The following is a 27500-nucleotide window of genomic DNA, read 5'->3' as shown; positions in this document are numbered from 1 at the left end:
GCATACTTTTTCCACCCTGCACTGTGAATGTTTACACGGTGTGTTCAATAAAGACATCAAAACCTATAGTTATTTGTGTGTTATTAGTTTAAGCAGACTGTCTTTGTCTATTGTTGTGACCTAGATGATCAGATTAAATTTTATGACCAATTTATGCAGAAATTTCCATCCCTTACAGCAGTGTCAGGGGAAGACATTATAACTATGACATTAAAGGGATGTTGCTGGGATGTTTCTCAGAGAAACATCTGTCAGGAGGTGTCCCTGCCAAGTCAGCGGTGGGGCTGAGAGGTCAGAGGTCAGCTGTAATGTCGGTGATGACCCAGATGTCTGTGGTGGGTTCATGTTAGGAGGCCATTTTGCATCCAGCTTCAATAATCGCTTAAAAGGATACTGTGAGATTTTATGATTTATGTCATTTTGTATTCTTACCCAGAGTCAGATGAACTCATGGATACCATTTGTATGTCTCTGCGTGCAGTTCGGAGGTTGTTGAAGTTAGCATAGCTTAGCGCAATTGCTGGAAATCTCCCGATAGAGTAGCCGGCTCCTTTCAAAAGGAAGCAAATAGACATTCTAACTACTCCAAATCTCTCTACATCTCTATGCAACAATAGGACAGGGAATGAGGAAGTGGATTGAATCTTGTTTCTTATAATTATCAGTAAAATGAACACATTTATAAAATATAAATGACTATGTATAGCTAAGTGCAAATGAAAGTGTAGATCTTAGAGATAATGTAATGGTATCCCAAGGTCATGCAGTGAGCAGAACACCGGAATAATTATCCCTGTGAGTCATTGTAATGTTTGTTAGTGTCATTTAGTCTCAGAAGGGAGGGGTTGCCAACTGGCAATCTAACACGAAAGTATAATGAAATTCTTAAAGAATATTCAGAAATGTTATTCTTCAAAAACATAAAATACCATTAAATATCGTCATACTGTCAAAAAATGTAAAATTAAATGTTGGCCATATCGCTCAGTCCCAGTCTTCATGTAAGATCTGTGGTAAAATAGCGTGTTCCCTTCGCCTGTCTGTCAAAAACGGTGGACAAATTAACCTTGCAGACAAGCTGAGTTCCGCCCATAAGGCGAGGAGTTCATTTCCATATGTCATGAGGAAAGACCCCTGTCAATCATGCCTATAGCCATGTGTGATTGGCCTGATAGATAAGGGATTTGCCATGCCACTATGAACTGACTCTGGCTAGCTGAACAATCTACTGGATTGAGACTCAGTTGAATATCAGAGTTTGTTAAGACTGTATGTGTTTTCTATTCTGAAAGATTTCATGTGAAATATGTCAATGGATGAATTTACATTTCTTATACGTCTGTCTTTCTGCTTCTTTTTCTATTTATTTTGTGCTTTTTTTTTTACACTGTAAATCCCAAGAAATAGGAAACATTCAGAGACAGAGGGAGAGAGAGAGGAAGAGATAGAGGGATACAATAGGCCATGTGTGTAGGAGTGTGGTTTTTTTGTGTCTGTGTGTGACTATGTCCACAGGTAGCTTATTTCTCTGTAAACATGTGTTTCTCTTTGTCCCGCTGGTGCGTCCCCTGGCGTGCCTAGGCAGTGGCTGGGTCACGCCTCCATTAGGGCTTTTGTCACGGTGATTAATAGCACTTTCTATCATCTATAATTCACTCCCTGATGACGGTGGGGCTTGCGCTGGCACTGCTCCGGGTAATGGCGTGATGTATGAGTCCGCCCAACACCTAGTGGCATAGGTGAAAATCATTCCGCCCATGAAGATACTGTCCCGGGTACAAATGTTTTCCCTCCTAATAAGAAGGAATGAATTTGGTGTCGAGAGTGAGCGGCAGAACACTGGAAGTGTGTGCCTACTGTGTGCATGTGTGTGTGTGTGTGTGTGCATGTGTGTGTAGAATTATGGCATGTTTTGCTTTAAGATCATTATTTTCATTGATGCTAAAATGCCTTGTGTATTATGGATGAGCCTCAAATACAGACATTTTCTTTTAGTGTTCATGTCACTTCCTCTTTTAGCGTAAGATATGAGAGTACAGACCATGAAGGGACAGCGTTGGCTGTTGAGAGTTGGGTTTTGTGTAGTGAAATCATAATTTGTGATCTATGCTAATGATGTAATGATGTTGATGAACGTCGTGTACAGGATGTTGCCTCTAGCTGGAGTTCCCCTTTCTACCCAGAATTCCTTTGGTGTGCCTCTTTTTGAAGGGCGTCAGCTCGCGGTGATGAGGTAATCGCCAAGATTGAACAAATAAACAAAAGTATATGGTCATCAGTCAGTACACCCCCCACCCCGCCGGCCCCACCAACACACGCATGCATGCATGCATGCACGCACACACACACACACACACACGGATGCACGCAGGCAGGTCAGACAGACAGAGACATGTGCTCATGAATGAGCTTGCACGCACGCATACTATGACCACTGATCTGTGGTCATTGTCCTTCAAAATGTTACACTATAGGATCTGAGCAGAACTGCAGTCTCACACTTATGTCTCATCTGAAGATAAAACCACCATTTTTAAAACATTCAACACATCATATTTAGCTTTTTGGAAACATTTACATTTCTGAAATGTATGTTTATGGATCAAAATTCTCCCGCTTGAATCGACCAAACTTTGGGAATTTCTGGTCTAAATCAAATATAAACTATGAGACCAGTTGGAGGGATACAGTTACTTTTAAAAGCCCTCGGTTTCAGCCATATGGCAAACGTAATCTCCAGGGTTATAACCACGTTACACAGTCCTGCACAGAAAATCATTACACATGCTGGTATAGCCACATTGGGTTTCAGGCCCTGCCTGGCACAACAGACGTTTAAAAGCTTTGCTCTTTAAACATGCTGGCCCACACAGTATGTGTCAAACACAATGGCAATAAAGACGTGGTGACGGACAATTGCACTGGAGAGAAAATACGAGAAAACCTCTCTCAAACATGACTTGTGCACTCACATGCATATTCATGCAGACTTAATGCAGAAATATAAGAAATGCCACAAGAAATAACTGGAAGTTTGAGTCCGTTTTTTCAAGCAAGCAATATTTTTAATCACTCAGCTGTTTAAAATATGCCATTACACACTGAATCATGATACCATATAGGATGTGGTATTTCAGAGGAATAAAGATAAGTTTGAGAAGATGTGCACAATATAAAGAATGAAATGCACAACAAATACAACAATCTGGACTTCTCTCTCTTCTTGTCTGTCATTTCTCTCCTCGTTCTATTCTTGTCCCGGTTCAACATTGCACTATTACGCGATGATAAACTCTACAGTATGCATTGGCTAGGCATTAAGAAACAGGATGCATATATAAAATGAGAAGAGATTCACACTTCAGAAATGGCTTCCAAGGTGATCTCATGGTACCCATTTAAATCATAATGCCCGAAACGCCGGTGTTTGGCAGGATATATTAGCATTCGTCTCGGGCTGGCAAACCGTGCCAATATATCCTCCAAACACCAGCTTTGAGGGAATTATCACGTTTATACAACGGGTTACTGTCATATTCAAAGAAATAATGAACATATTTTCATGAAAAACATTTTTATTAAGTTATTCATACCATTTCATCCTTCCACAAGATATAGTCCTGCCACAAATATAGGGTTACTACCCAAGCTGGCTGGTCATTGGTTCTATCGGTTCGGTTGCCAGAGACGCGACCCAGTCATTAAGTCTCTTTGTTCTGTATCTATGTGTAACGGATGTGAAACGGCTAGCTAGTTAGCGGTGGTGCGCGCTAAATAGCGTTTCAATCGGTGACGTCACTTGCTCTGAGACCTTGAAGTAGTGGTTCCCCTTGCTCTGCAAGGGCTGCAGCTTTTGTGGAGCGATGGGTAACGATGCTTCGTGGGTGACTGTTGTTGATGTGTGCAAGGTAAAGCTGGAAAGACGGCAAACTAGCTGCACTTCGTTTCATTTGACCCGTTTTCTATTGACATTTGGATGGACCAACCCTTCCTTCCATGACCTGACCCTGCACCAATATAGTCCACTGTCAGTCTGTAAAGGTTAGAGATAAGCACTGAGGACTTAGGGTCAGACACGTTCCCTCTGCCCCTCACCTCCTCGGGTAAGTGCACAGAGAAGTTGTCAGAGTCCAGAATCAGAACATCTCTCTCCAGACATCTACAACGGTACCACAGGACTCTGGAGTTTTGTAGTGCTGGAGCACAGACTAGACTGACTGTGTCCCTCTGAAAACGGCCCATTTACAGGAACCAGGTCAGCTCAAATTCACGGTGAGGCACTGCTACGTCCCTGTCTGCTGGGTTGACAGAGAGGGCTGGATCAGGGAGTAATTCCCTGTTAGGCTGTCAGTCATCATGTCCATCCTCTGACTCTTTTTCCCTCGGGCCATGTCACTTAGTGTAGTTTCCCAGAGTGCATCTTGTCAGTTCGATATACAGGGGAGAGTCCCTGTGTCATCTTACTTGATGACTTGATACTCAGGCTCAACCATTAGAAAAATGTAGCTGTAACATCAATCTCCTATTGAAATGACACAAATGAAATATCCTTCATCTGTTAAGATGTTAGAGAAGTAAAATGAAGACCTGTTGTCCAAGACCTGCATTCTGGCCTTCAGATCATCAGGCAGAATCTCTAAAGACAAGTCAGTATCCAATACTAAGCTTGTTAGCACTCCCTAGGTGCCTTCCCCTTCCCCCCTGGGAACAAATGAAACAGAATAACACAAACAACTTCAATAACCAAAACACTGCGTCCTATTGACACACAGACATAACCAATCAGCTCTCTCCCTCAACCAATACAGGACACACTAATCATCTCCCCTGAGAACAACCAACACAGTATATCACCCTCAGCCTCCTCTCTCAGCAATGATCTTTCTGCAATCTCTCTTTTGAACAACAGAACACTGGCTTTTATATAGTTTCAGAAGGCATTGGTAATCGGATACAGCTGTATCCTGACGAGGTGGCGGGGTCAGCTCCAATTAGCCATGGAGTCGACCAATCAGCTGCTTGGGGGATTTCAGGAAGCCATTTCCTGAAATACACACTCACAAAAACACAAACTACAGCACAGAAACTGGGGAACGTAACATGGCTACTCCGTCTGTACACCGTTATAATCCTTTTTACTCTTGATTTCTGTTCTACCTCCAGAGGGCACTTCAATGATCTTCATCTGATTCGTCTTACTACAAACTGTCAGTCGAAACCTGACCTGGTCTGTGAGCTGCCCACCATTCAGCCTTGTTGTTGCCACTGTCGGATTCTCTTAGGGAGTATAGAACATATGATGATGTCACGTCAAACCCAATTCTTATTGCGTTCATCAGTAAAATGTCCCCCTCTCTTGTTGACTTGTAGAAAACGGGTCTCTTGAAACAAAATGTCTTAAAATGAGCAGCAATATTCACTTGTTCAAATACAGAAGTTTACATGCACCTTATCCAAATACATTTAAACTCAGTTTTTCACAATTCCTGACATTTAATCCTAGTAAAAAGTCCCTGTTTTAGGTCAGTTAGGATCACCACTTTATTTTAAGAATGTGAAATGTCATAATAGTAGAGAGAATGATTTATTTCCGCTTTTATTATTATGGCCAAACAGTTCTATTTTTGTTTCATCAGACCAGAGGACATTTCTCCAAAAAGTACGATCTTTGTCCCCCTGTGCAGTTGCAAACCATAATGTGGCTTTTTTATGGCGGTTTTGGAGCAGTGGCTTTTTCCTTCTGAGCGGCCTTTCAGGTTATGTTGATATAGGACTTGTTTTACTGTGGATATAGATACTTTTGTACCTTTTTTGTACCAGCATCTTCACAAGGTTCTTTGCTGTAGTTCTGGGATTGATTTGCACTTTTTACGCCAAAGTACGTTAATCTCTAAGAGACTGGACGCGTCTCCTTCCTGAGCGGTATGACGGCTGCGTGGTCCCATGGTGTTTATACTTGCATACTGTTGTTTGTACAGATGAACGTGGTACCTTCAGGCGTTTGGATATTGCTCCCAAAGATGAACTATTTTTTCTGAGATCTTGGCTGATTTCTTTTGATTTTCCCATGATGTCAAGCAAAGAGGCACTGAGTTTGAAGGTAGGCCTTGAAATGAATCCACAGGTACACCTCCAATTGACTCAAAACATGTCAATTAGCCTATCAGAAGCTTCTAAAGCTATAACATAATTTTCTGGAATTTTCCAAGCTGTTTAAAGGCACAGTCAACTTAGTCTATGTAAACGTCTGATCCACTGGAATTGTGACACAGTGAATTATAAGTTAAATAATCTGTCCGTAAGCAATTCTTTGAAAAATTACTTGTGTCATGCACAAAGTAGATACTACTCCTTCTCTGTTCCGCGGGTGATGTGGAGGTAAACCCAGGCCCTGCATGTCCCCAGGCACCCTCATTTGTTGACTTCTGTGATCGAAAAAGCCTTGGTTTCATGCATGTCAACATCAGAAGCCTCCTCCCTAAGTTTGTCTTACTCACTGCTCTAGCACACTCTGCTAACCCTGATGTCCTTGCCGTGTCTGAATCCTGGCTCAGGAAGGCCACCAAAAATTCTGAGATTTCCATACCCAACTATAACATCTTCCGTCAAGATAGAACTGCCAAAGGAGGAGGAGTTGCAGTCTACTGCAGAGAGAGCCTGCAAAGTAATGTCATACTTTCCAGGTCCATACCCAAACAGTTCGAACTACTAATTTTGAAAATTACTCTCTCCAGAAATAAGTCTCTCACTGTTGCCGCCTGCTACCGACCCCCCTCAGCTCCCAGCTGTGCCCTGGACACCATTTGTGAATTGATCGCCCCCCATCTAGCTTCAGAGTTTGTTCTGTTAGGTGACCTAAACTGGGATATGCTTAACACCCCGGCAGTCCTACAATCTAAGTCTTGGCCCGGGTATCCTGGAAGGACATTGACCTCATCCCGTCAGTTGAACCGACTTGCCAAATAGACTTTGTTAGACAAGAAATTTGTGGAGTGGTTGTTCGCTGCCTGCAAAAACAAAAATCAAATCAAGTTTTAATGACACCTTATCCAACCTAAAATAGTTTGTGAAATTTGTGGAGTGTAAACAAGTTTTAATGACTCCAACCTAAGTGTATGTAAACTTCCGACTTCAACTGTACGTATTCTGTCTCAGTATTGAGGGGAGCAGTGACCAGTGGGAGGTCCAGCAAAACAACGACTTGACAGATGGCGTCCATTCTCCTTGTCTTTCCGTCTGTCTCTCTCTGTGAGATTGAGTCTCTGACAGCCCTAATCTACAACTCGTCATCTGGACGTCATCTGACAACTTCCTCTGTTCTTCCTGATGTGGTGGGTCTTCCGAGGTTGTTAGGTGGTGTGAATGATAACACCACTTTTCTCATTAACATTAGTGTGTGATCTGAGAGGCATTTCAAAATATTTCCATGGAAATAATTCAACATGATTTTATTTTAATAAACTACATTATGGACATCTAAGTAGAGAGTTTGGATGGTGGTTGAGGTGTGTGTGTATGTGTGCGTGCATCTGTGTGTGTTTATGCATGCGTCTGTGTCTCTATGTGTGTGCGTCCGTGTGTGCATCTGTGTGTGTGGATCAAAGATTCCAGGCTGACAGCGCAGCGGTGCGGTGTCACACAGCCGTTCAGGAATGTACCGAGGCACAGGGATGTGTAGCTACAGCCTCATTAGCAACCCCACCTCCCCACCGACCCTCCCAGCTTGTCAGGGCGCGTTAGCCACAGCCTGCCACAGTCACAGGGGGAGAGGCTGCTTCCTGTGGAGGGTTTCCTGTCTGTCTGTCCTCCCTGGGCCCAGAGCAGGAGGCCCGGCAGGCCTGGCTAAGACCCGCTCTCAAATTACACCTTCATTCCCTACAAGGAATGGGCAAATCTTAACTTCTACGTAATGTTCACTTAGTCATGGATTGATGTCAATGGCAGACTAAGTGCAAATGTGAGAGTTAGAATTTGCCCCATAGTGCACTACTTCTGACCAGAGGTCTATAAAGCCCCATAGTGCACTACTTCTGACCAGAGGTCTATAAAGCCCCATAGTGCACTACTTCTGACCAGAGGTCTATAAAGCCCCATAGTGCACTACTTCTGACCAGGGCTCTATAAAGCCCCATAGTGCACTACTCCTGACCAGAGCTCTATAAAGCCCCATAGTGCACTACTTCTGACCAGAGGTCTATAAAGCCCCATAGTGATACAGTATGATGGATAAAGTAGTCTAAAGTAGTGTGTTATGTGGTGAATAGTATGTCAGGCATAGCTAAGACCTACTTTCAAATTACACTTTCATTCCCTACTACATAGCGCACTACTTTTGACCGGAGGAGACTTAAAGTAATAGAACCCTTCCCAGGACACCACACACTGACGTCAAGAACAGATGCTCTACTCTTGGATTTAGTAAGAAGCCATTGCCATCTGCGCCAATGCAACATAGCCTAGATTTACATTTTTATTACTTCTAAACAAAATAACTTTTGGAGGTTTTCGTACGCTTACAATGATGTGTTGATTCTTGCTTGAACAGTCGCTATAGATTATATTTGGTTGTGATCTTTGCAAAATAACTGTTTCGGATGCAGCAGTTGTTAACTCGACTGCTGACGCTCTTTGAGATAAGCTGTAGCTAAAGCTGGCCAAAGAGCCATTTTACTGGTTGAAGTCAAAGTGTTTTTTTTAAGAATAATGCATTTGATTTGCGATGATGACACACACGTTATATTAAGCAGGACATTCATACGAGCCTTAAAATCTAATTATAATCCAAACGAGTGTGAAATGCACTTGGAAGCAACATGTAAATAGTTTGTTTGCTGGCGTTCTATAAGGACTCCCCCGTGTTCTGCCAAATCACCCTCGTGCGGCAATGATTGCAAACACAAAAAGGGGTCTATGGGGTCAAAAGTAGTGCACTATAAATAAGTCCTTTAGACTCCTTTGGCAGAGACACTAGTCGACAAGCAGACATTCAGTGGGCCCTATATTCTATAGTGCACCACTTCAGATCAGATCAGAGCCCCATAGTGCTCTGCTAGAAGTTGTAGTAGTAGTGCAGGGTTTACCGTGGCATCTGAGATGAGTACCCTTTCACACTAATGAGCCAAACCAACCTGAGCTGGTCTGGTTACGCATCCACCCACCATAGTTGCCAGAATCATGCTGGAAAGGACAATGTGAAAAGCAGGCATAGTTTGGTTTGAGTCGGCTCAATAGCGTGAAAAGTGTATTGTCACCTGTGGTCAATGTCGGTGTTGTAACAGAGCGGACCACACTTCCTCATCAGGGCTAGTCAGCCACGTGCGGCCTGGTCCCAAGCAGCCCGGCGAGGGTTCAAGGGTCGGCCTGTGGTGTCCTTTCTCACTGTACTCACAATTAACCTCCGCCGACCCGGCCTCAGCTTCCTCTGTTTTCACACACCGGCTGAATGATGAAGGTCAGGAAAGGGAAATATAAAACAGTTTAGAACAGCACAATGCTACCATGCAGCCTGGGGACCCGCCCAGCACCAAGCCGAGCCCCAGCTAGCCAAACAATCTGAACCAGCGGCTGCTTCACTATTGACTCTCTCTATCCCGCTCTCTCTCTCTCTACCCCGCTCTCTCTCTCTCTCTCTCTCTCTCTCTCTCTCTCTCTCTCTCTCTCTCTCTCTCTCTCTCTCTCTCTCTCTCTCTCTCTCTCTCTCTCTCTCTCTGTCTCTCTGTTAGAGGTGTTTCTGGGCTACTCTACTATCACAGTAGAATCAAGCCCTTTCCTTCTCTTCAGACACTTGGCCCTGTTATCACAGCCCTGCACCACTTTCCTCCGTCTCCTGTTTATTTGAACTACCCCTACTGATCAAATATTTGTGTTTGGACCTTGTATATTTTCTCATATTATGTTCAATTGAAGATGTAGAGACAATCCTTCTTCATGGCCCTTAGTGTTAGGTCGTAGGTTAGGGGAGGACTGGTTTTTCACTCTGGGTCGGAGAAGGCATAAGCCTCACTCACAACTCTCGCAAGGCCATGTTATTAACTGTAGTATGTTATTGATTTGTGCTTGACAATAATCTCCAGCTTCCATTTGGCTCATTCATCTCCCCTCCTCTCCCCTGTAACTACACTACATGACCAAAAGTATGTGGACACCTGCTCGTCGAACATCTCATTCCAAAATCATGGGCATTAATATGGAGTTGGTCCCCCCTTTGCTGCTATAACAGCCTCCACTCTTCTGGGAAGGCATTCCTCTAGATGTTGGAACATTTCTGCTGGAATTTGCATCCATTCAGCCATAAGAGCATTAGTGAGGTCGGGCAGTGATTCCAATTCATCCCAACAGTGTTCGATGGGGTTGAGGTCAGGGCTCTGTGCAGGCCAGTCAAGTTCTTCCACAAATACCATTTCTGTACGGGCTTTGCTTTGTGCACGGGTGCATTGTCATGCTGAAACAGGAAAGGGCCTTCCCCAAACTGTTGCCACAAAGATGGAAGCACAGAGTTGTCTACAATGTCATTGTATGCTACAGCGTTAAGAATTCCCTTCACTGGAACTAAGGAGCCTAGGCAGGACCATTAAAAACAGCCCCAGACCATTATTCCTTCTCCACCAAACTTTATAGTTGGCACTATGCATTCGGGCACGTATCGTGTTTCCACTCCAGAGTCCAAAGGCGGCAAGCTTTACACCACTCCAGCTTGGATGCTTGGCAATGCTTGGCATTGCGCATGGTGATCTTAAGCTTGTGTGTGGCTGCTCGGCCATGGAAACACATTTCACAAAGCTCCCGACAAACAGTTATTGTGCTGACGTTGCTTCCAGAGGCAGTTTGGAACTCGGTAGTGAGTGTTGCAACCGAGAGCAGTGTTGCAACTGGCGGTCCTGTTCTGTGCCCTTGTGGGCCTACCACTTCGCGGCTGAGCCGTTGTTGCTCCTAGACGTTTCAACTTCACAATAACACCCCTTACAGTTGACCGGGGCAGCTCTCGCAGGGCAGAAATTTGACGAACTGACTTGGAAAGGTGGCTTCCTATGACAGTGCCACATTGAAAGTCACTGTGCTCTTCAGTAAGGCAATTCTACTGCCAATGTTTGTCTATGGAAATAGCATGGTTGTGTGCTCGACTCTATACACCTGTCAGCAACGGGTGTGGCAGAAATAGCAGAATCCACAATTTTTTTTACATACTTTTGGTGATGTAGTTTATTCCCCAGGTTGCTGCTGTTAATTAGAATGTGTTCTCAGTCAACTTACCTGGTAAAATAAGGGTTAAATAAATCAAATTAAAAGCAGTCTACACTGATGCTGTACTTTAGGTAGAAATGCTAGAGCCTCAAGTTCTCTCTCTCACTCTCCTTCAGGTAATGGTGAGGACTTTGCCCTCTACCCCTCTGATGTTCTGGATGATGTGTGTGTGTCGGACGGATACCCCGCGGCACCATCCTCGGCCCCCCTAGCAGAGGACCACCCCTCCCCTGGCTTCTCCGCTGACGATGACACGTCTCCCCTGGAGCCGTCCCCCTTCCACTCTACCCTCTACATGCCCCAGGACGAGCTGCCTGTTCCCCCCGACTTCCAGCTGCGCCAGTCGGGCGTCCCAAGTGTCGGTGGCGTCCTGGGCATCTGGGCACGGAGGACGCTGGATGTGGGCGAGCGATTCGGACCATATGTGGGCGAGCAGCGGGCGTGCCTGAGAGACCCCACCCAAGGCTGGGAGGTAGGAGAAACATTTGCTGTTTATTGTCTGAACAAGGGATTCTCTTCTCTCTGTTCTCTGTTATGGAGGGAGGGATGGAGGGAGGGATGGATGGAGGCATGGATGGAGGGAGGGATGGATGGAGGGATGGAGGGAGTAGAGCAGGTCTTAGTTCTTCTGTTAACTTTGTCTCTGCCTCTATGTTGGTCTCTGGGTTTTAAGTGTCCCAGTTGCTGTGCCATTTGTTGCTGAGTGATGTGAGGTGATCTCACCTCAGCCCAGTCCAAAGGGGTAACAGAGAGCGTCCCCCAGGCAGCCCCTCTGCGGTCTGTATGCTCTTAACTCAATTAAAATGAAAAGCTATAAATCCTGTCTTTAGCCCCAGTTAAAGACCTACAGCGGCCATCAGCCAATCGCAATATTGGCCAGGCCGCCCACACAATCGAAGGCAGGGGTTACAGGACAAGGTCAGAGGTTAGGAAGTCAGGTGCAGCCTCTGTCTATGTCAGCCCATGTCTCGTTTTACACAGGGGGATAGGAGGGGGAGGGGGAAGAAGGTTGAGGTCATAAGGGTATCAGTCTAATTGAGACTCTCATTCGGGATGAGAGACCTCTTACTCCTGCGAAAACACTCGGAAGTCTTTGTCCTTCTGTAAGACAGCACTAGCAACACCATGCATGACTATCTACTGGTTCAATAAAACGATCAAACACTAGATAGTATCAATGCCTTTTGATGAATAAAATCAAGGGTGTAGACAAAATAAAAAAGATGATCTAACACTGGTAGACTATGATAACCTACAGAAGGCTCCCAACCCTTAAGCCCAATTTTACGCTAGCTGACTCCTCAGTGTTTGTAGAATATCATCTCCGGTCTATATAAATAGTTTGGGTTTGGATTTGGTTTGGATGGTGGAACGGTGGTCATGGTTAGACTTGCATCATCGACCATCAGGTCTAACTGAGTGGGTTTGGCTCCGACGGGACCAATAAATGGATTCACTCCCGCCATACGTTTCTGTTCCAAGCAGCAACTTTTTGTTCACTATTTACTGCTACCATGAGACTCAGCACATCAATTGCCCCAGTAGCGAAATGAAATCCTCTCTCTCTCTCTCCCTCTTTGATTTTTAAAATTATTTTTATATTTCACTAACATTGGGTTTGAATATGATTTTAAAAGTATGAGTCTCGCCCAGAGAGAGATTTACGGCTGGTTGAACAAGCTCTCGGGCTCTGTCTTTTTTTTTTCCCAGGGAAGGAAATAAAGGAAAAAGGTTTCATGAATTTTAATCCGCCGATAATTTATGGGGAGCTTGAATAATATGTATTTAAAAGGAGCTGAGGATTATGGGAGAAAAGATGGGATGGCCGAGGAGGCAGCACTGTATCATTATGTTTAATTACTTCACTGACAGCGGCCCATAACTCTTTCCATTAAGTAAATAAGTTGTAAAGAATTTATGATGAAATGCCACATTATTCAGAACGGATATTCAGTCATGACATCCCTGCATTAAATATGGTAAACGCCGTTAAGTCCCCCTCCATAGAAAGCCTCGCTCCATCGCCGCACGCAAACCGTCAATATGCCAATAAGCAAGAGGGTCTGTAAAAAAAAATAATAATAATTGATTTGGTAAATGTGAGTTAAGATAGATCTGTTTGCTTTCATCATCAATTCTGCGCGGCGTGCCGGGGTGATGTCACCGACCAGGGAGCGATAAAGCGGTAGCGCCCATCTTGAGCGAGTGATGGAGGGCCGTGAGCGCCCGCCGCCCGGGCCCATGACAGACCGGGGGAAGTTTGTCACCAGGGAGGCCAGCGCTCCACGCCATCACCATAAATTTGGGCATTATTCATAAAGGAATATAGTGAGTTATAGCAGAGATGCTTTATGATTACAGGAATGGGGAGTTATGGGTAAGATAGCTTCAGTAAATAAAAGACAGCCAATGTGGTTGTGAGGGCTGGAGGTCCTCCTGCTTTTCACTGAGGCCACAACAAGCCCAACCAGTCAGACCAGGTGTGTGTGTGTGTGTGTGTGTGTGTGTGTTGTATACTTCTCTTTTCTATGTGGTTGCACGACAGATGTATACCTTGTTCACAGGAGCGTTACGATATTTCCCTATTTAAAAAAAACAACTCTGCTTGTTTTACACGGTTTCATTTCAAACCAAATGGAGAGTGTGTTTTTCTACTGTATACAGGCTTCTTCTGGATGTCAAAATAATAACAATGAATAAAGAGAGAGAGTTTTAGAGAGCCATGCTCCAAAGAAAGAAAGAAAAGAAGAAAGAAAGACAGGGTTTATTTGTATTTAACCTGGTGTTCTTCATTAGAATCAGCAGCCGGCCTCCATCGTCTCTCCCTCCTCAATGAGATCTCAGCCGAGGACTGGAACAAGCACCATTTAGTGGAAACAGCAGGGGAGAGGTGAGGGGTGATGAGGGTGAGGGTGTTATCAAGGGTTGATCTATTAGTGGAAAGACAAAACTAACTAACCTGTTGTCTGACAGCCCAGGGATCAGCATGTGTTGCCTCCCTATTACATTGGAATGTTATTTTTTGGTATTACTGTTGGATTTGATCAGGTTTATCACTTATAGATTGGAAATACATAGGTATAGCTATAATGTATGTAATGCTGGTATTATAGAAGTAGATCGCATATATTATTGTCACATAAATTGGGTCTGTATTATATGGGAACAATTATAGAATGAGGGACATACTTTTCCCAAAGCAGTTGAATGTTACTTTTACACGCAGTGATCCTTTTCCCCCTGGATACTCACAACTAGTCCATATTCTCCTTTCTTTTCTTGAGCCATGGGGCCCATTGAAATTCAAACACTGTTTGTGTCCGTCCTCCTCAGCTGACCCCACCTGCAACAATGAGAGAGAGGGCCCAGCGAGAGAAAGAGTTATCCTCCGACTCAATGAGTTTTCACTGGGGTTCACCCACTGCCTCCCGCTTCATCACACTGGCCCACGGTTTACAGGTCCGGTCCACCACACTGGGCAGGGTGGTGGGGGAGGGGCCGGGACTCAGGGTCTTTGTGCATCTCTTGAGTGGGGGGTGGGAGGAGGGTGGGTGGTGTGGTGGAGATTAGAAGTGCTGGGTGAATGGGGAGTCGAGGATTAGGTGGGCTGGTCTGGTCTGGGCCTGCTTTCCAGCACAGGCCACAGTAAGGAGGGGAGGAGGTGCATGGAGCCTCTCTGCTGGTTGTCATTCAGATACCATTCAGATACCATTCAGATACCACATCAAGACCGGCAGCCAGAAACGACTAAGTAGGGCAGGAGGGAAGTAGAGCTTTAGGCAGGTTGGAATTAGGAGGAGAGTGGGGAGGGAGGTAGAGCTTTAGGCAGGTTGGAATCAGGAGGAGAGAAGGGAGGGAGGTAGAGCTTTAGGCAGGTTGAGATCAGAAGGAGAGAAGGGAGGGAGGTAGAGCTTTAGGCAGGTTGGAATCAGGAGGAGAGAAGGGAGGGAGGTAGAGCTTTAGGCAGGTTGAGATCAGGAGGAGAGAAGGGAGGGAGGTAGAGCTATAGGCAGGTTGGAATCAGGAGGAGAGAAGGGAGGGAGGTAGAGCTTTATGCAGGTTGGAATCAGGAGGAGAGAAGGGAGGAGAGGTAGAGCTTTAGGCAGGTTGAGATCAGGAGGAGAAAAGGGAGGGAGGTAGGTAGAGCTTTAGGCAGGTTGGGTTCAGGAGGAGAGGGGCGGGCCGGAGAGGGCGTGTTTTTTCTGCCGTTGTCTTGAATGAATGCAGATGTCTCCTCACTGTCCCCCTGTCCTGTGTCTCCGACGGCCTGTCACCTCTGTCATCGGGGGAGAAAGAAGCCAAAAGAGTTTCACTCCCACCCAAAGGGACCCTTAATCCGCTGGCCCCAGCCTCTTTGACTGTCCCAGAGATGAACTCACACTGCAGCGTAGAGAGCCTGCAGCCACTGGGGAGGGATAAACCTCTCTGTCATTCACCAGCTTTCAATGAACACAAACTCTGAGACTCTTTCTCTCTCTCACACACAAGTACTTACAAATTCCAAGTAAGGCCTGGCCTTGGGAACGATCTGAAAACAAAGTATCAGTGTATTGTTGTAGTCTTAATTCAACAACAGTGAAGTCATTACATCACATTTTCAACATCCCTTACTACTCCCACTAAATGATGGCTAACTGGTGTCGTCGTGTTTACAGTTATAAGATGCGTTCCGAGTTTCAATGACCGTTGCTGCCTATAGCGTTAATGAATTGTAATAGTGGACAAAAAAAGTGAATTGAAATCTGTGGTGGCGTGTAGAGAGGCAGAATGTCGGGTCACAATCCAGTAGCCAGTGTACTGGAGTCAGTGGTGACCTAACAGCCCCCATCCATCCATCCATCCATCAATCCTTCCATCCATCCATCAATATATTCCTCCCTCCCTCCATCCCCCTATCCCTCCATCCCCTCATTCCTCTATCCCTCCATCCCTCTAACCCTCCATCCCCCCATCCCTCTATCCCTCCATCCCCTCATTCCTCTATCCCTCCATCCCTCTCACCCTCCATCCCCCCATCCCTCTATCCCCCCATCCCTCTATCCCTCCATACCCCCATTCCTCTATCCCTCCATCCCCCATCCCTCTATCCCTCCATACCCCCATCCCTCTATCCCTCCATCCCCCAATCCCTCCATCCCTCCATCCCCCTATCCCCCCATCCCTCCATCCCCCCATCCCTCTATCCCTCTATCCCTCCATCCCTCTATCCCTCCATCCCTCCATTCCTCTATCCCTCCATCCCCCCATCCCTCTATCCCTCCATCCCTCTGTCCCCCCATCCCTCTATCCCTCCATCCCTCCATTCCTCTCAGAGGCTGGATGTTGAGGTTGAACAGGAACACTGCTACTGAGCACACATATTGTTTATAGAGGCCTCATCATCACACAGACACCTAATTGTAATGAGAGTTAAGCTTGCAAATGAAACCTGGCTCTGTTTCCTGGTCTTAGCAAGGGTGTCTGTGTGTGTCCGTGTACGTGTTTGTGTGTGCATGTGTGTGTCCGTGTATGTGTTTGTGTGTGCATGTGTGTGTCCGTGTACATGTTTGTGTGTGCATGTGTGTGTTTGTGCACTGAGTGAGTTAGTGAGGGAAGGGGGCTCCATTGTTCCAGTGCAGCCTGCAGCACGACTGTGGCCCTCTGCGTATAGGGACCTTCTTCACCCCCCCCCCCCCCCCCCCCCCCCCCCCCACCAACCCGCTTACTGTTGGGGGAAATAGAGCTGTGCCCAGCCACCCTAATCAGCTTACAGCGCTAATTCATCCCCAGCTTCAGTGCCTCAGCCCCAGCTCCAGCTCCAGCCCCATCTCCAGACCCTGCCGCAGTCCCCAGTCCAAGTCCTAACTTCAGCCTCTACCAGGCAGAACACATTGCCAACATCTTCCATCCCTGCATTCTCCACCTATCCACCAGCTCCAGCTCTGCCTCTGATACAGGTGGGGGCCACACAGCCCTCTTCCCTGTTTACTTGGAGTGTGCTCCATCTTCTTAAACAGGCCCTGTGGGGCGTGTGTGTGTTTACAGTTTGTGTGCGTGTGTGCGTGCTTGTGTCTGTGTCTGCATGCATGCCATTGTCCACTCTGCCCGCTTTCGGGGCGATGAGCTTCCCTCCAATGTGACTGGAGGTCGATTGTCTTGGAGACATGGTGTCTATTCAAAACAAAAAGAGAGGTTGGGGTCTTTCTCACTCCCTCTCATTTGATTAGTAATCCCTTTCTTTGGTCTAATCTGTCGTGTTTGGTGGTGGTGGAAGGGTAGCTTGGGGGGAGAGGACTGTTATTATTGACGTTCTAATCTCGTGTGAGAGGAGCGAGGAAAGGCGAGCCACATTCAAAAGGCAGAGACAGAAAGAGAAAGAGAGAGAGAATTCCACTCCACGAGAGCACCGAGCGTGCATTCCAACAGTCTTGTCTCTAGGCCACTCTTCTCTCTTTTAGCCCAAGAGAAAAAAATAACTTTACAAATTAACGATTTCCCGATTTTCTATTCCTAGCCCTCTCCTCCCTCCTTCTCCTCCTCTCCTCCCCTCTCTCTCCCTCTCTCTGACTGGCTGTGGTATCTCAGCAGGGAGGGGAAGCTAGGTTAACTAATTGAACAGGGTCAGAGTGAATTGCAGCAGGACAAAGACAGGCATCAGTGGCCCAGCCAGAAGAGGGTAGATCCACGGCAACAGTGCCAGGTGAAGGAGAGTGTGGATGGTGCGGGACGGGTAGCCTTAGGGGTCAGGGGTCACAGACCTTATTAGATCTCTGAAGAATAGGGTGACGTGTTTGGGTGGTGTGGGCGGGGTTCACCTGGTAGAAAGGCTACAATAGAGAGGGGGAGGGAGGAAGTAGGGGGGGTTGGGGCACTCCATTAAAGCTAACTTCTGAACAGCCCACTCAGGCCAGACAAGTGTCTGCACACCGGATGCCCCATACTAGGCAGCGCAACACATCCTATAGGAAGGCCAAAGGAAATGCACAGAGCTTAAGTCAAACACAATGACCTACGTCTGTCTATAGGTTTGTCTACGTCGTGTCTCTATAGGTACAACCAATCTCCGTTTGTTGATTCTAAAAACAGGTGCCATTAGCTTGTATCTTAGGAACTTAGTATAAATGGTAATACTGCCTTGTAAGACATGCTATAAGACATGCTATAAGACATGCTATAAGACATGCTTTATTATGCCTATTGTCACCAGCTGTTTTTGCACTCTGAGTATGTCTCTGCTCAGATAGGATGTGATGGCACATCTGAATAAGGGTCTTTAAGATCTCACACCTCCCAAACTGTCTTCTCTGTCTCCCCTAGCATTAAATCAAATCAAATCAAATGTTATAGGTCACATACACATGGTTAGCAGAGGTTATTACGAGTGTAGCAAAATGCTTGTGCTTCTAGTTCCGACAGTGCAGCAATATCCAACATGTCATCTAACAAATTCCACAACAACTACCTAATACACACAAATCTATGTAAAGGAATGGAATAAGAATATATACATATAAATATATGGATGAGCAATGACCGAGCGGCACAGGCAAGATGCCAGGTGAAGGAGGGTTTGGATGATGCGGGGCGGGTATGAAAGACATGTAATGTAATGTAAGATGAGTAATGCAAGATATGTAAACATTCTTAAAGTGGCATTATTAAAGTGACTAGTGTTCCATTTATTAAAGGGTCATTTCAAGTCTGTATGTTGGCAGCAGCCTCTCCAGCAGCCTCAGTGATTGCCTGTTTACAATCTGATAGCCTTGAGATGGAAGCTGTTTTTCAGTCTCTCGGTCCCAGCTTTGACGCACCTGTACTGACCACACCTTCTGGGTGGAAGCAGGGTGAACAGGCAATGGCTCGGGTGGTTGTTGTCCTTGGTGATCTTTTTGGCCTTCCTGTGACATCGGGTGCTGTAGATGTCCTGGAGGGCAGGTAGTTTGCCCCCGGTTATGCATTGTGCAGACCGCACCACCTTCTGGAGAGCTTTGCATCTGTGCATCTGTAAAAGTTTGTGTGGGTTTTAGGTGACAAGCCAAATTTCTTCAGCCTCCTCAGGCTGAAGGCTTGTTGCGCCTTCTTCACCACACTGTCTGTGTGGGTGGACCATTTCAGTTTGTCCGTGATGTGTACGCCGAGGAACTTAAAACTTTCCACCTTCGCTGCTGTCCTGTCGATGTGGATAGGGAGGTGCTCCCTCTGCTGTTTCCTGAAGTCCACGATTATCTCATTTTTTTAGTTGACGTTGAGTGAGAGGTTGTTTTTCTGACACTATACTCTTGAGGCCCTCACCTCCCCCTGTAGGCTGTCTCGTCGTTGTCGGTAATCAAGCCTACCACTGTAGTGTCGTCTGCAAACTTGATGATTGATTTGGAGGCGTGAGTGGCCACGCAGTCGTGGGTAAACAGAGATTACAGGAGGGGGGCTGAGCACGCACCATTGTGGGGCCCCTGTGTTGAGGATCAGTGGGGTGGAGATGTTGTTTCCTACCTTCACCACCTGGGGGTGGCCCGTCAGAAAGTCCAGGGCCCAATTGCATAGGGCGGGGTTGAGACCCAGGGCCTCTAGCTTCATGATGAGCTTGGAGGGTACTATGGTGTTGAATGCTGAGCTACTGTCAATTAACAGAATTCTTACATAGGTATTCCTCTTGTCCAGATGGGTTAGGGCAGTGGGCAGTGTGATGGTGATTGCATCGTCTGTGGATCTGTTGGGGCGGTATGCAAATCGCAGTGGGTCTAGGGTGTCAGGTAGGGTGGAGGTGATATGATCCTTGACTTGTCTCTCAAAGCACTTCATGATGATGGAAGTGAGTGCTACGGGGTGATAGTAATTTAGTTCAGTTACCTTTGCTTTCTTGGGTACAGGAACAATATTGGACATCTTGACGCAAGTGTTGACAGCAGACAGGGATAGGGAGAGATTGAATATGTCCGTAAACACACCGGTCAGCTGGTCTGCGCATGCTCTGAGGACATGGCTTGAGATGCCGTCTGGGCCGGCAGTCTTGCAAGAGTTAACACGTTTAAATGTCTTACTCACGTCGGCCACGGAGAAGGAGAGCCCACAGTCCTTGGTAGCAGGCCGCCTCGGTGGCACTGTATTGTCCTTAAAGCGGGCAAAGAAGGTGTTTAGTTTGCCTGGACGCAAGACGTCAGTGTCCGTGCCGTGACTGGTTTTCTTTTTGTAGTCCGTGATTGTCTGTAGACCTTGCCACATGCGTCTTGTGTCTGAGCCGTTGAATTGCGACTCCACTTTGTCTCTATACATCACCCTTTTCTCCAGTGTGCACTACCCTCTCTCTCTCTGTCACACACATACAGTACATGTACTCTCACTCAGAAACACACACCTTAAATCGCAAAAACCCATGTTCACACACAGTCACCCAGACAGGAGTGAAAATGAGGAGACCCTTAAATGGGTGCACAGGAAGCCGAGGTGATGAATTCTATGTGCGGGGATACGTCCACCCAGCTCACAGTTACCTTATCTAGGGGCTCCCTTTAAACACACTGCTGATTGTTTCCAAATGGTCTCCTGGTGGGAGAGAAAGAGAAAGAGGGGGGAGATTGAAAGAGAGAGAGAGTGTGTGTGTGAGAGAGAGAGAAACAGAGCATAGAGAGAGAACAGGGAGAAATACGGGCGCTCCAGGCACAGCCAGGCAGGACTTTTAGGCTAGACTCTCTTACATGGTTATTATGTCCTAGAATTCTCCTAGCAGTGTGTGTGTGTTTGTACGTGCATGCGTGTGTGTTTTTATGTATATGCATGTGTGTGTGTCATTTTCTCCTAGTAGCTCGTTCCTGTGTGTTATATGAGTTTGTGTGTGGGAGCGTGCGTGAGCGTGTAATGTGACCATGTCAGCTTTGGAAATGTGTGTGCGACTCACTCGCTCCCTCTCTCCCTTGTCCCAGTTCAAAGGCTAATGGGTGTGGGGGTCTGGTTTGAGAGCTCATTACCAGGTTAAGAGCTAAAACACAGGCAGGCAGGCCAGCATATTCAGACCCTGACACAGAGCAACACCATAGTCCTCTTCCAATTACTCCATATTGCTCCTCCAATTACGGTAGTGAGATCCAACGGGAGAGCTGCCACCGTGGAGAGGAAGCAGAGGCCCGATGGCTGTAATGAGGTCCTAACCCGTACAGTGGGCCATTATGGCATAATGCTTTAATTTGAGCCATATGATAGCCATTGCGTGTCTAAGTTATTGAAAAGTCTATATTTGTGAGCTTACCCTCACCTCTTTATGTGGCCTGGGTTCTGAGAGTCGTTGTAGACTCCATAGAGAGAGAGAGAAACACAAGGGGTATTGATACGGTACCCTGTGGCACACCTAAGAGCTATCGCTTAAGACTAACACCCAAAACTTGATATTGACATATACCCATACCAGGCCTGAGTTCAAATATTATTTGAAAATACTCAAATACACTGTGATGCATTTACCCCAGTTATTTGAAAATAGTATTTCAAATAAGTATTTGAAAACACTGTCAAGTTCAATTTGGTAGACAGTTTTGATTTTACAAATAACAATTCAAATAGTTTTGAGCTGTGTATTTGAAAATACTCAAATACACAGAAAAAGTATTTTAAATACCAGATAGTCAAATACACATGTATTTGAACCCAGTTCTGACCCATACCATATTATTAGTGCCCTGAGTTTATCCTTACCAGTGACCACATAACTTGATCAAGAAGAACTCTGGGCCCTACTCTAGTTTAACTCAGGGCCTATCTCTTACCGTTACACATTGATCCCATTAACACATGTGGATCCATGTAGCTGTGTTTGAGTGAGTGTGTGTGGAAGCGTTGGGATCTTCCAGTCAGATCTGAAATAACACTACCTTATTTCATAGTTGTGCTTTTCTTAGAAATCATCTCAGCAAAAACATATTGCGGTGCACAGTACATATGCTGTGAATCAGGTTTCATTTGTGCCAAGCTATATTTGCTATTTGTATACGTTCAGATCAACTTCAGGAATGTTATTTTAACTTTGTTACGTCGGTATCTTTTTCATATCCAACATTGTTCATTGTTTAAAGAAATAAATGAAGTAATAAAAAGCCAACTCTTATTGGATTAGACGGCAAGCATATCTTCATGTGTTTTGCATTACTCTTTTCTAAACTTCTGTGTGAGGTAAGTGACTGGGGCTAGACATGGCAGTCACCCTGCAATCCACACATAAATGCAGCCCACTCATCCGCGGACAAAGTGGGACAGATAAAGTTTCTCCTCCAACCGCTGAGAAAGAGAGAGCGTGTGAGAGGGAGAGGGAGAGAGAGAGAGAGAGATAGAGAGAGAGAGAGAGAGAGAGAGAGAGAGAGAGGGAGAGAGAGAGAGAGAGAGAGAGGGAGAGGGAGAGAGAGAGAGGGAGAAAGAACGAGAGAGAGCTAGAATAATAGAGCAATAGAGTGAGAGAGAGAGAATGTCAGAGTGAATGAAACAATGAGCGAGTTAAAGGATGTACGTGTCTATTGTCAGTGAGAGATTGGGAGGAAGAAAAGGGACATGCACTGACTGGGAGATAGATTCCCCGGCGCTTTGAAGGGAACGTTCCAAAGTGTCCCCGTGCAGTCCCATAATAGGATTTTCCAGACTCCAGCAGGTATTCTGAGTGGGACTTTGTTTCTCAGGACTCCCAGATAAGGGTTAATGGAGCCCGATGGTTCCTCGGCCTCACAGACGCTCGGGGAGGCTACGCCACTCCCACCCATTGGCCTGCTTTGTCAGCACCAATCCATCAGAAAGGATTTCTCCCCCGGACTAAAACTCAGCAGCCATTTCTGACACATCCAACGAACTTAATTGTTGTCTCCCGCTCCTGGCGCAGGCCTGTCAAGTCCTAACGAGTTAGCATCTTCCGCAAGGATGAGAGAAAGTCTCACGGAAATCAATTTCTCAGCCGATTACACTTTGTCATCAGCCAAAACAAAAAAAGAAAAGGACAGAGAGCAGAGCTGTGGGATCTCTCTTCTCTCTCTCTCTCGCCTCTGATTGTTCCCTCTTTTTCTTCGGGCCCATTTTTATGGTCGCTTCCTTTCCCCTCCAAGACACATTATGACAGGCATTGTAATCTCTTTAGAGCCATGGGGACCCTCTCTTTCACACTCCTCTCTGGCCCTGAGTGACAGCGGGACAGGATCCAACTGCTACCCAGAGCCATAAATCAACCCACCGCCTGGCACGGCTGGTGCACTGCTGGACCGGCCTACACTTCCTGAACCACTACCAGTTCCTGCAGGGGACAAAAAGGCCTTTGTGGGTTTCTTTGGGCAAGCCAGATACAGGTCCTCTCCCTTTGAGAGCGCTGAGGTTTATGAGCGACGCTGCCGAGAGGGGCTGTGGGAGGGCAGGCCAAACCAGAAGGAGAGAGAGGGAGTGGGGGGTGGGGGGTTAAGAGGGAGAAAAGGATAGTCCAAGAGATGTGACAAACAGAAGGAAGAAAATCATAGCAAGAAAAAAGAAAGAGGGAGAGAAGTTGAGAGCATTGCCATGACCTCCTCCAGTGAAGTGCCTAGGTTTTGTCCCTCCCCGCTGGGCAAAAACTTTGTTCCACATCATTTCAACCCAAAGAATCTATGTGATGACATTGAATCAACGTGTGGAAACGTAAATTGGGTTTGAAAACTTCTAACTTCTAACTTTCACACAACTTTTAACCTCAATCTAATGACATGGTAAAATGTTTTGCTGATTTCACGTTGAATTCACGTTAGTTGACAACTCAACCAAATATCAATAAATAAACTGACGTCTATGCCCAGTGGGTCTTCATTTATCTAACAGATTCCTATTTTTTACCCCACAACCTACTTTCACTTCAATAAACTATAGAAACAGCCAGCAGTTCAGTGTCCCAGACCAGCCATCTTCATGATGATCCTGTTCATGCAAACAGGGGCCACCATTTTACCTTAGACAAAACAAAATTAATACAGCTAGGTGCAAAACTGAAACAAAAAAACATTTCAGGATTTCCCTTACCAAAAGTGGCCTCCCACACCCCATTTCCCCATCCTCCATCCAACCTCCATCTTACCTCAGTGCTTCACCGTCTCCACCTCAGCGTCAGCCAGTTAGAGACGACTGTTTTCTTTCGGACACAGATCAAGACATTACAACCGCCCCGGGCCCCAGGGGGACCATGTTGGGATGCTGTTGTGAAGCTTCTGACTCCGCCGTAAATCTGGTGTGGGTGTCCCATCTCCGCGGTGCCTGTGTGATGAGAACGCCAATGAGGCGTGAGGGTGAACATTCCTGGGCCGTTCTCACAGAAACCCCTGGGTTTTCGCTCCCGGCAAAGTAACACTTTTCTCCCGCTTCTGACTGGTGCGTCTCTCTGCAGCTGCCCAGCTGTCTATCTTTCCACCCTACTGGAATGGCGCTCTCCTCCATACTCCCAGACTTTTAGTGTAAAACTTTTCCCGGGAACGTTGCTTATTTAGCGTATAGCGCCGTGTTTGTGTTAAATGATGAATATGAGGCACCGTCATGTGTGTTATTCCACTGTCTATGAAAGATCGTTCTACTGCCAAGCGGCTGTGCACCAATGTGGATTTTTCCCATAATCCACCAGCAGTAGTGTGTCTGTGTTGTAGTCGAGCCACAGAGCCCTCAGTGTGTGAAGTCTGTGGAGTCTGCTAATATAATATAATGAGTAGAGAGTAGAGACAGCCTTGTTAAGACCAAGTGCCTGGGAAAGATTGTGGTTATTCTGGGTTGTAGTAGGTAATGGGGGAGATTTGTGGTCGGTAGTGGTAGCAGTCGGGGACTGTGTGTGGTTGTTAGGCCATAGAAATAGAATTACTCGAGGCGAGAAAGCTTCTCAGACCACAGCAATGTGATTGGACCACTCATGGGAACACTCGATATGGCCGCCGGTCTACCCATCACAGAACATTGACTTGAATTGGAATGTCTGCTCTAGAAATTATATTTCTATGGCCAGGGCTGTGGCAAACAGGTTGTACTTGGTGTAGCTCTAGTCTACTGTGTGTGGTGGTCTAGGTTGTGCTGGATCCGGGGCCTGTGTACCTCAGACTCTCCTCATGGGCCAGGCCTGTTGGAGCCTCATCCTGCTGCAGCCTCAACCTACTGCAGCGGTGACAGGCTGGGTCCGGGGCCTGTGTACCTCAGACTCTCCTCATGGGCCAGGCCTGTTGGAGCCTCAACCTACTGCAGCGGTGACAGGCTGGGTCCGGGGCCTGTGTACCTCAGTCTCTCCACACAACAGACAGGTTAGCCACGTTAGCCAGATTTTTCACCCAAATGGAAATTCTGCCTGTCACCTCTCCTGCCGCCTCCAACCGCCTCCCCTGTCCAATCCGTCACTCCACGCCGCCGGCCGTGCAAATAGGCCTGCCACTCTCACTGTCATCAGGGTAACGGATGTCCCGTCGTTACTGCAGGGCGGGGCGAGGTGCACCCAGGTCCACTCCCCAACCCACCCTCTCTGGTGATGAGCTTCCCCTCCCTCAGCAGTTGGTTAGGAAGGAAGGGCAGTGTAGAAAGGAGGAGGCGGGTTAACACCCCCCCATCACTCCCCCTCCCCTCTACCCCATCTCTCTGGTCCAGACTCAAAAGCAACCATAAGAAGAAAATAAATCGTGTCCACCGCCCGGACTGGTAACCCAAACGGCCGTCATAAATAACGGGGGCCTATTTGAAGGGGAAGATGGGGGCATTAGAAGCTATTTACACTGCGGTAGCCGTGCCATCGATCACGAGCAGGCGGCCCATAGATAAGAGAGCTCTGATGTCATGGTTATTTATGATGATCTCTGACAGTAAGGCTACAAAGAGATTTTCCGGCCGACAGCTCCATCCGTTTTTTGGGGATATGATGCATTCTGTCGTCAGGGAAACAATCAGGGGTGGCTGCCACAACGGCCGGGGGAGCGCCACGGATGCCTGCCCCTGATACACAACCCCTCAATCCAGCCCTCCCTCCCTCGCCACCCAGACAAATGGCATAAGTGTGATTAGGCTCATAAAAAGGGGGGAGAGGGGAGACCTCTGAGCCAGTTATGTCTCTGTCCCACAGCATCATGTACAGTAGTAGGAGACTATGAGGCTACATGGAAGCCTATGGAAGAGCATATAGAGAGTGTGGACACACTGGTGGTGGACACACACACCGCTACACACACACACACCGGCATGTTCGCTGGGGCTGGCGTTACACACACGAGGCCCTAGCACGCATACAGTACCAGTCAAAAGTTTGGACACACCTACTCTTTATTTTTACTATTTTCTACATTGTAGAAACTAAAACTATGAAATAACACACATGGAATCATGTAGTAACCAAAAAAGTGAAAGAAATCAAAATATATTTCAGTTTTCAGATTTTTTAAAGTAACCACCCTTGGCCTTGATGACAGCTTTGCACACTCTTGGCATTCTCTCAACCAGCTTCATGAGGAATGCTTTTCCAACAGTCTTGAAGGAGTTCCCACATACGCTGAGCACCTGTTGACTGCTTTTCCTTCACTCTGCGGTCCAACTCATCCCAAACCATCTCAATTGGGTTGAGGTCTGGTTAAGCTGGTTAAGTGTGCCTTGAATTTGAAATGAATCACAGACAGTGTCACCAGCAAGCACCATCACACCTCCCCATGCTTCACGGTGGGAAGCACACATTCAGAGATCATCCATTCACCTACTTTGCGTCTCACAAAGACACAGCGGTTGGAACCAAAAATCTCAAATTTGGACTCATCAGACCAAAGGACAGATTTCCACCGGTCTAATGCCCATTGCTCGTGTTTCTTGGCCCAAGCAACTCTCTTCTTATTATTGGTGTCATTTAGTTGTGGTTTCGTTGCAGCAATTCGACCATGAAGTCCTGATTCATGCAGTTTCCTCTGAACAGTTGATGTTGAGATGTGTCTGTTACTTGAACTCTGTGAAGCATTTATTTGCTCTACAATCAGAGGTGCAGTTAACTCTAATAAACTTATCCTCTGCAGCAGAGGTAACTCTGGGTCTTCCTTTCCTGTGGTGGTCCTCATGAGAGCCAGTTTCATCATAGCGCTTGAAGGTTTTTGCCACTGCACTTGAAGAAACTTTCAAAGTTCTTGAAATGTTCCGTAGTGACTGTCTTAAAGTAATGATGGACTGTCATTTCTCTTTGCTTATTTGAGCTGTTCTTGCCTTAATATGGACTAGGTCTTTTACCAAATAGGGCTATGTTCTGTTTACCACCCCTACCTTGTCACGACACAACTGATTGGCTCAAACACACTAAGAAGGAA

General features: G+C 46.4%; 1 protein-coding gene across 1 annotated transcript in view; it reads left to right on the top strand.

The window, feature by feature from the left end:
• LOC139386028 (histone-lysine N-methyltransferase MECOM-like) overlaps window positions 1-27500 on the top strand; it is a 191279-nt gene that overhangs the window by 57073 nt on the left and 106706 nt on the right. The window contains exon 2 of the mRNA XM_071131413.1: window positions 11358-11713. Coding sequence (XP_070987514.1) covers window positions 11358-11713 — 356 coding nt within the window. The remainder of the gene's footprint in view (window positions 1-11357; window positions 11714-27500) is intronic.

The sequence above is a fragment of the Oncorhynchus clarkii genome, chromosome 27 (assembly GCF_045791955.1).
Source record: "Oncorhynchus clarkii lewisi isolate Uvic-CL-2024 chromosome 27, UVic_Ocla_1.0, whole genome shotgun sequence".
In the NCBI taxonomy this organism is placed as follows: domain Eukaryota; kingdom Metazoa; phylum Chordata; class Actinopteri; order Salmoniformes; family Salmonidae; genus Oncorhynchus; species Oncorhynchus clarkii.
The sequence above is the reverse complement of the archived record's forward strand: the minus strand, read 5'-3'. Positions and strand labels throughout refer to the sequence as shown.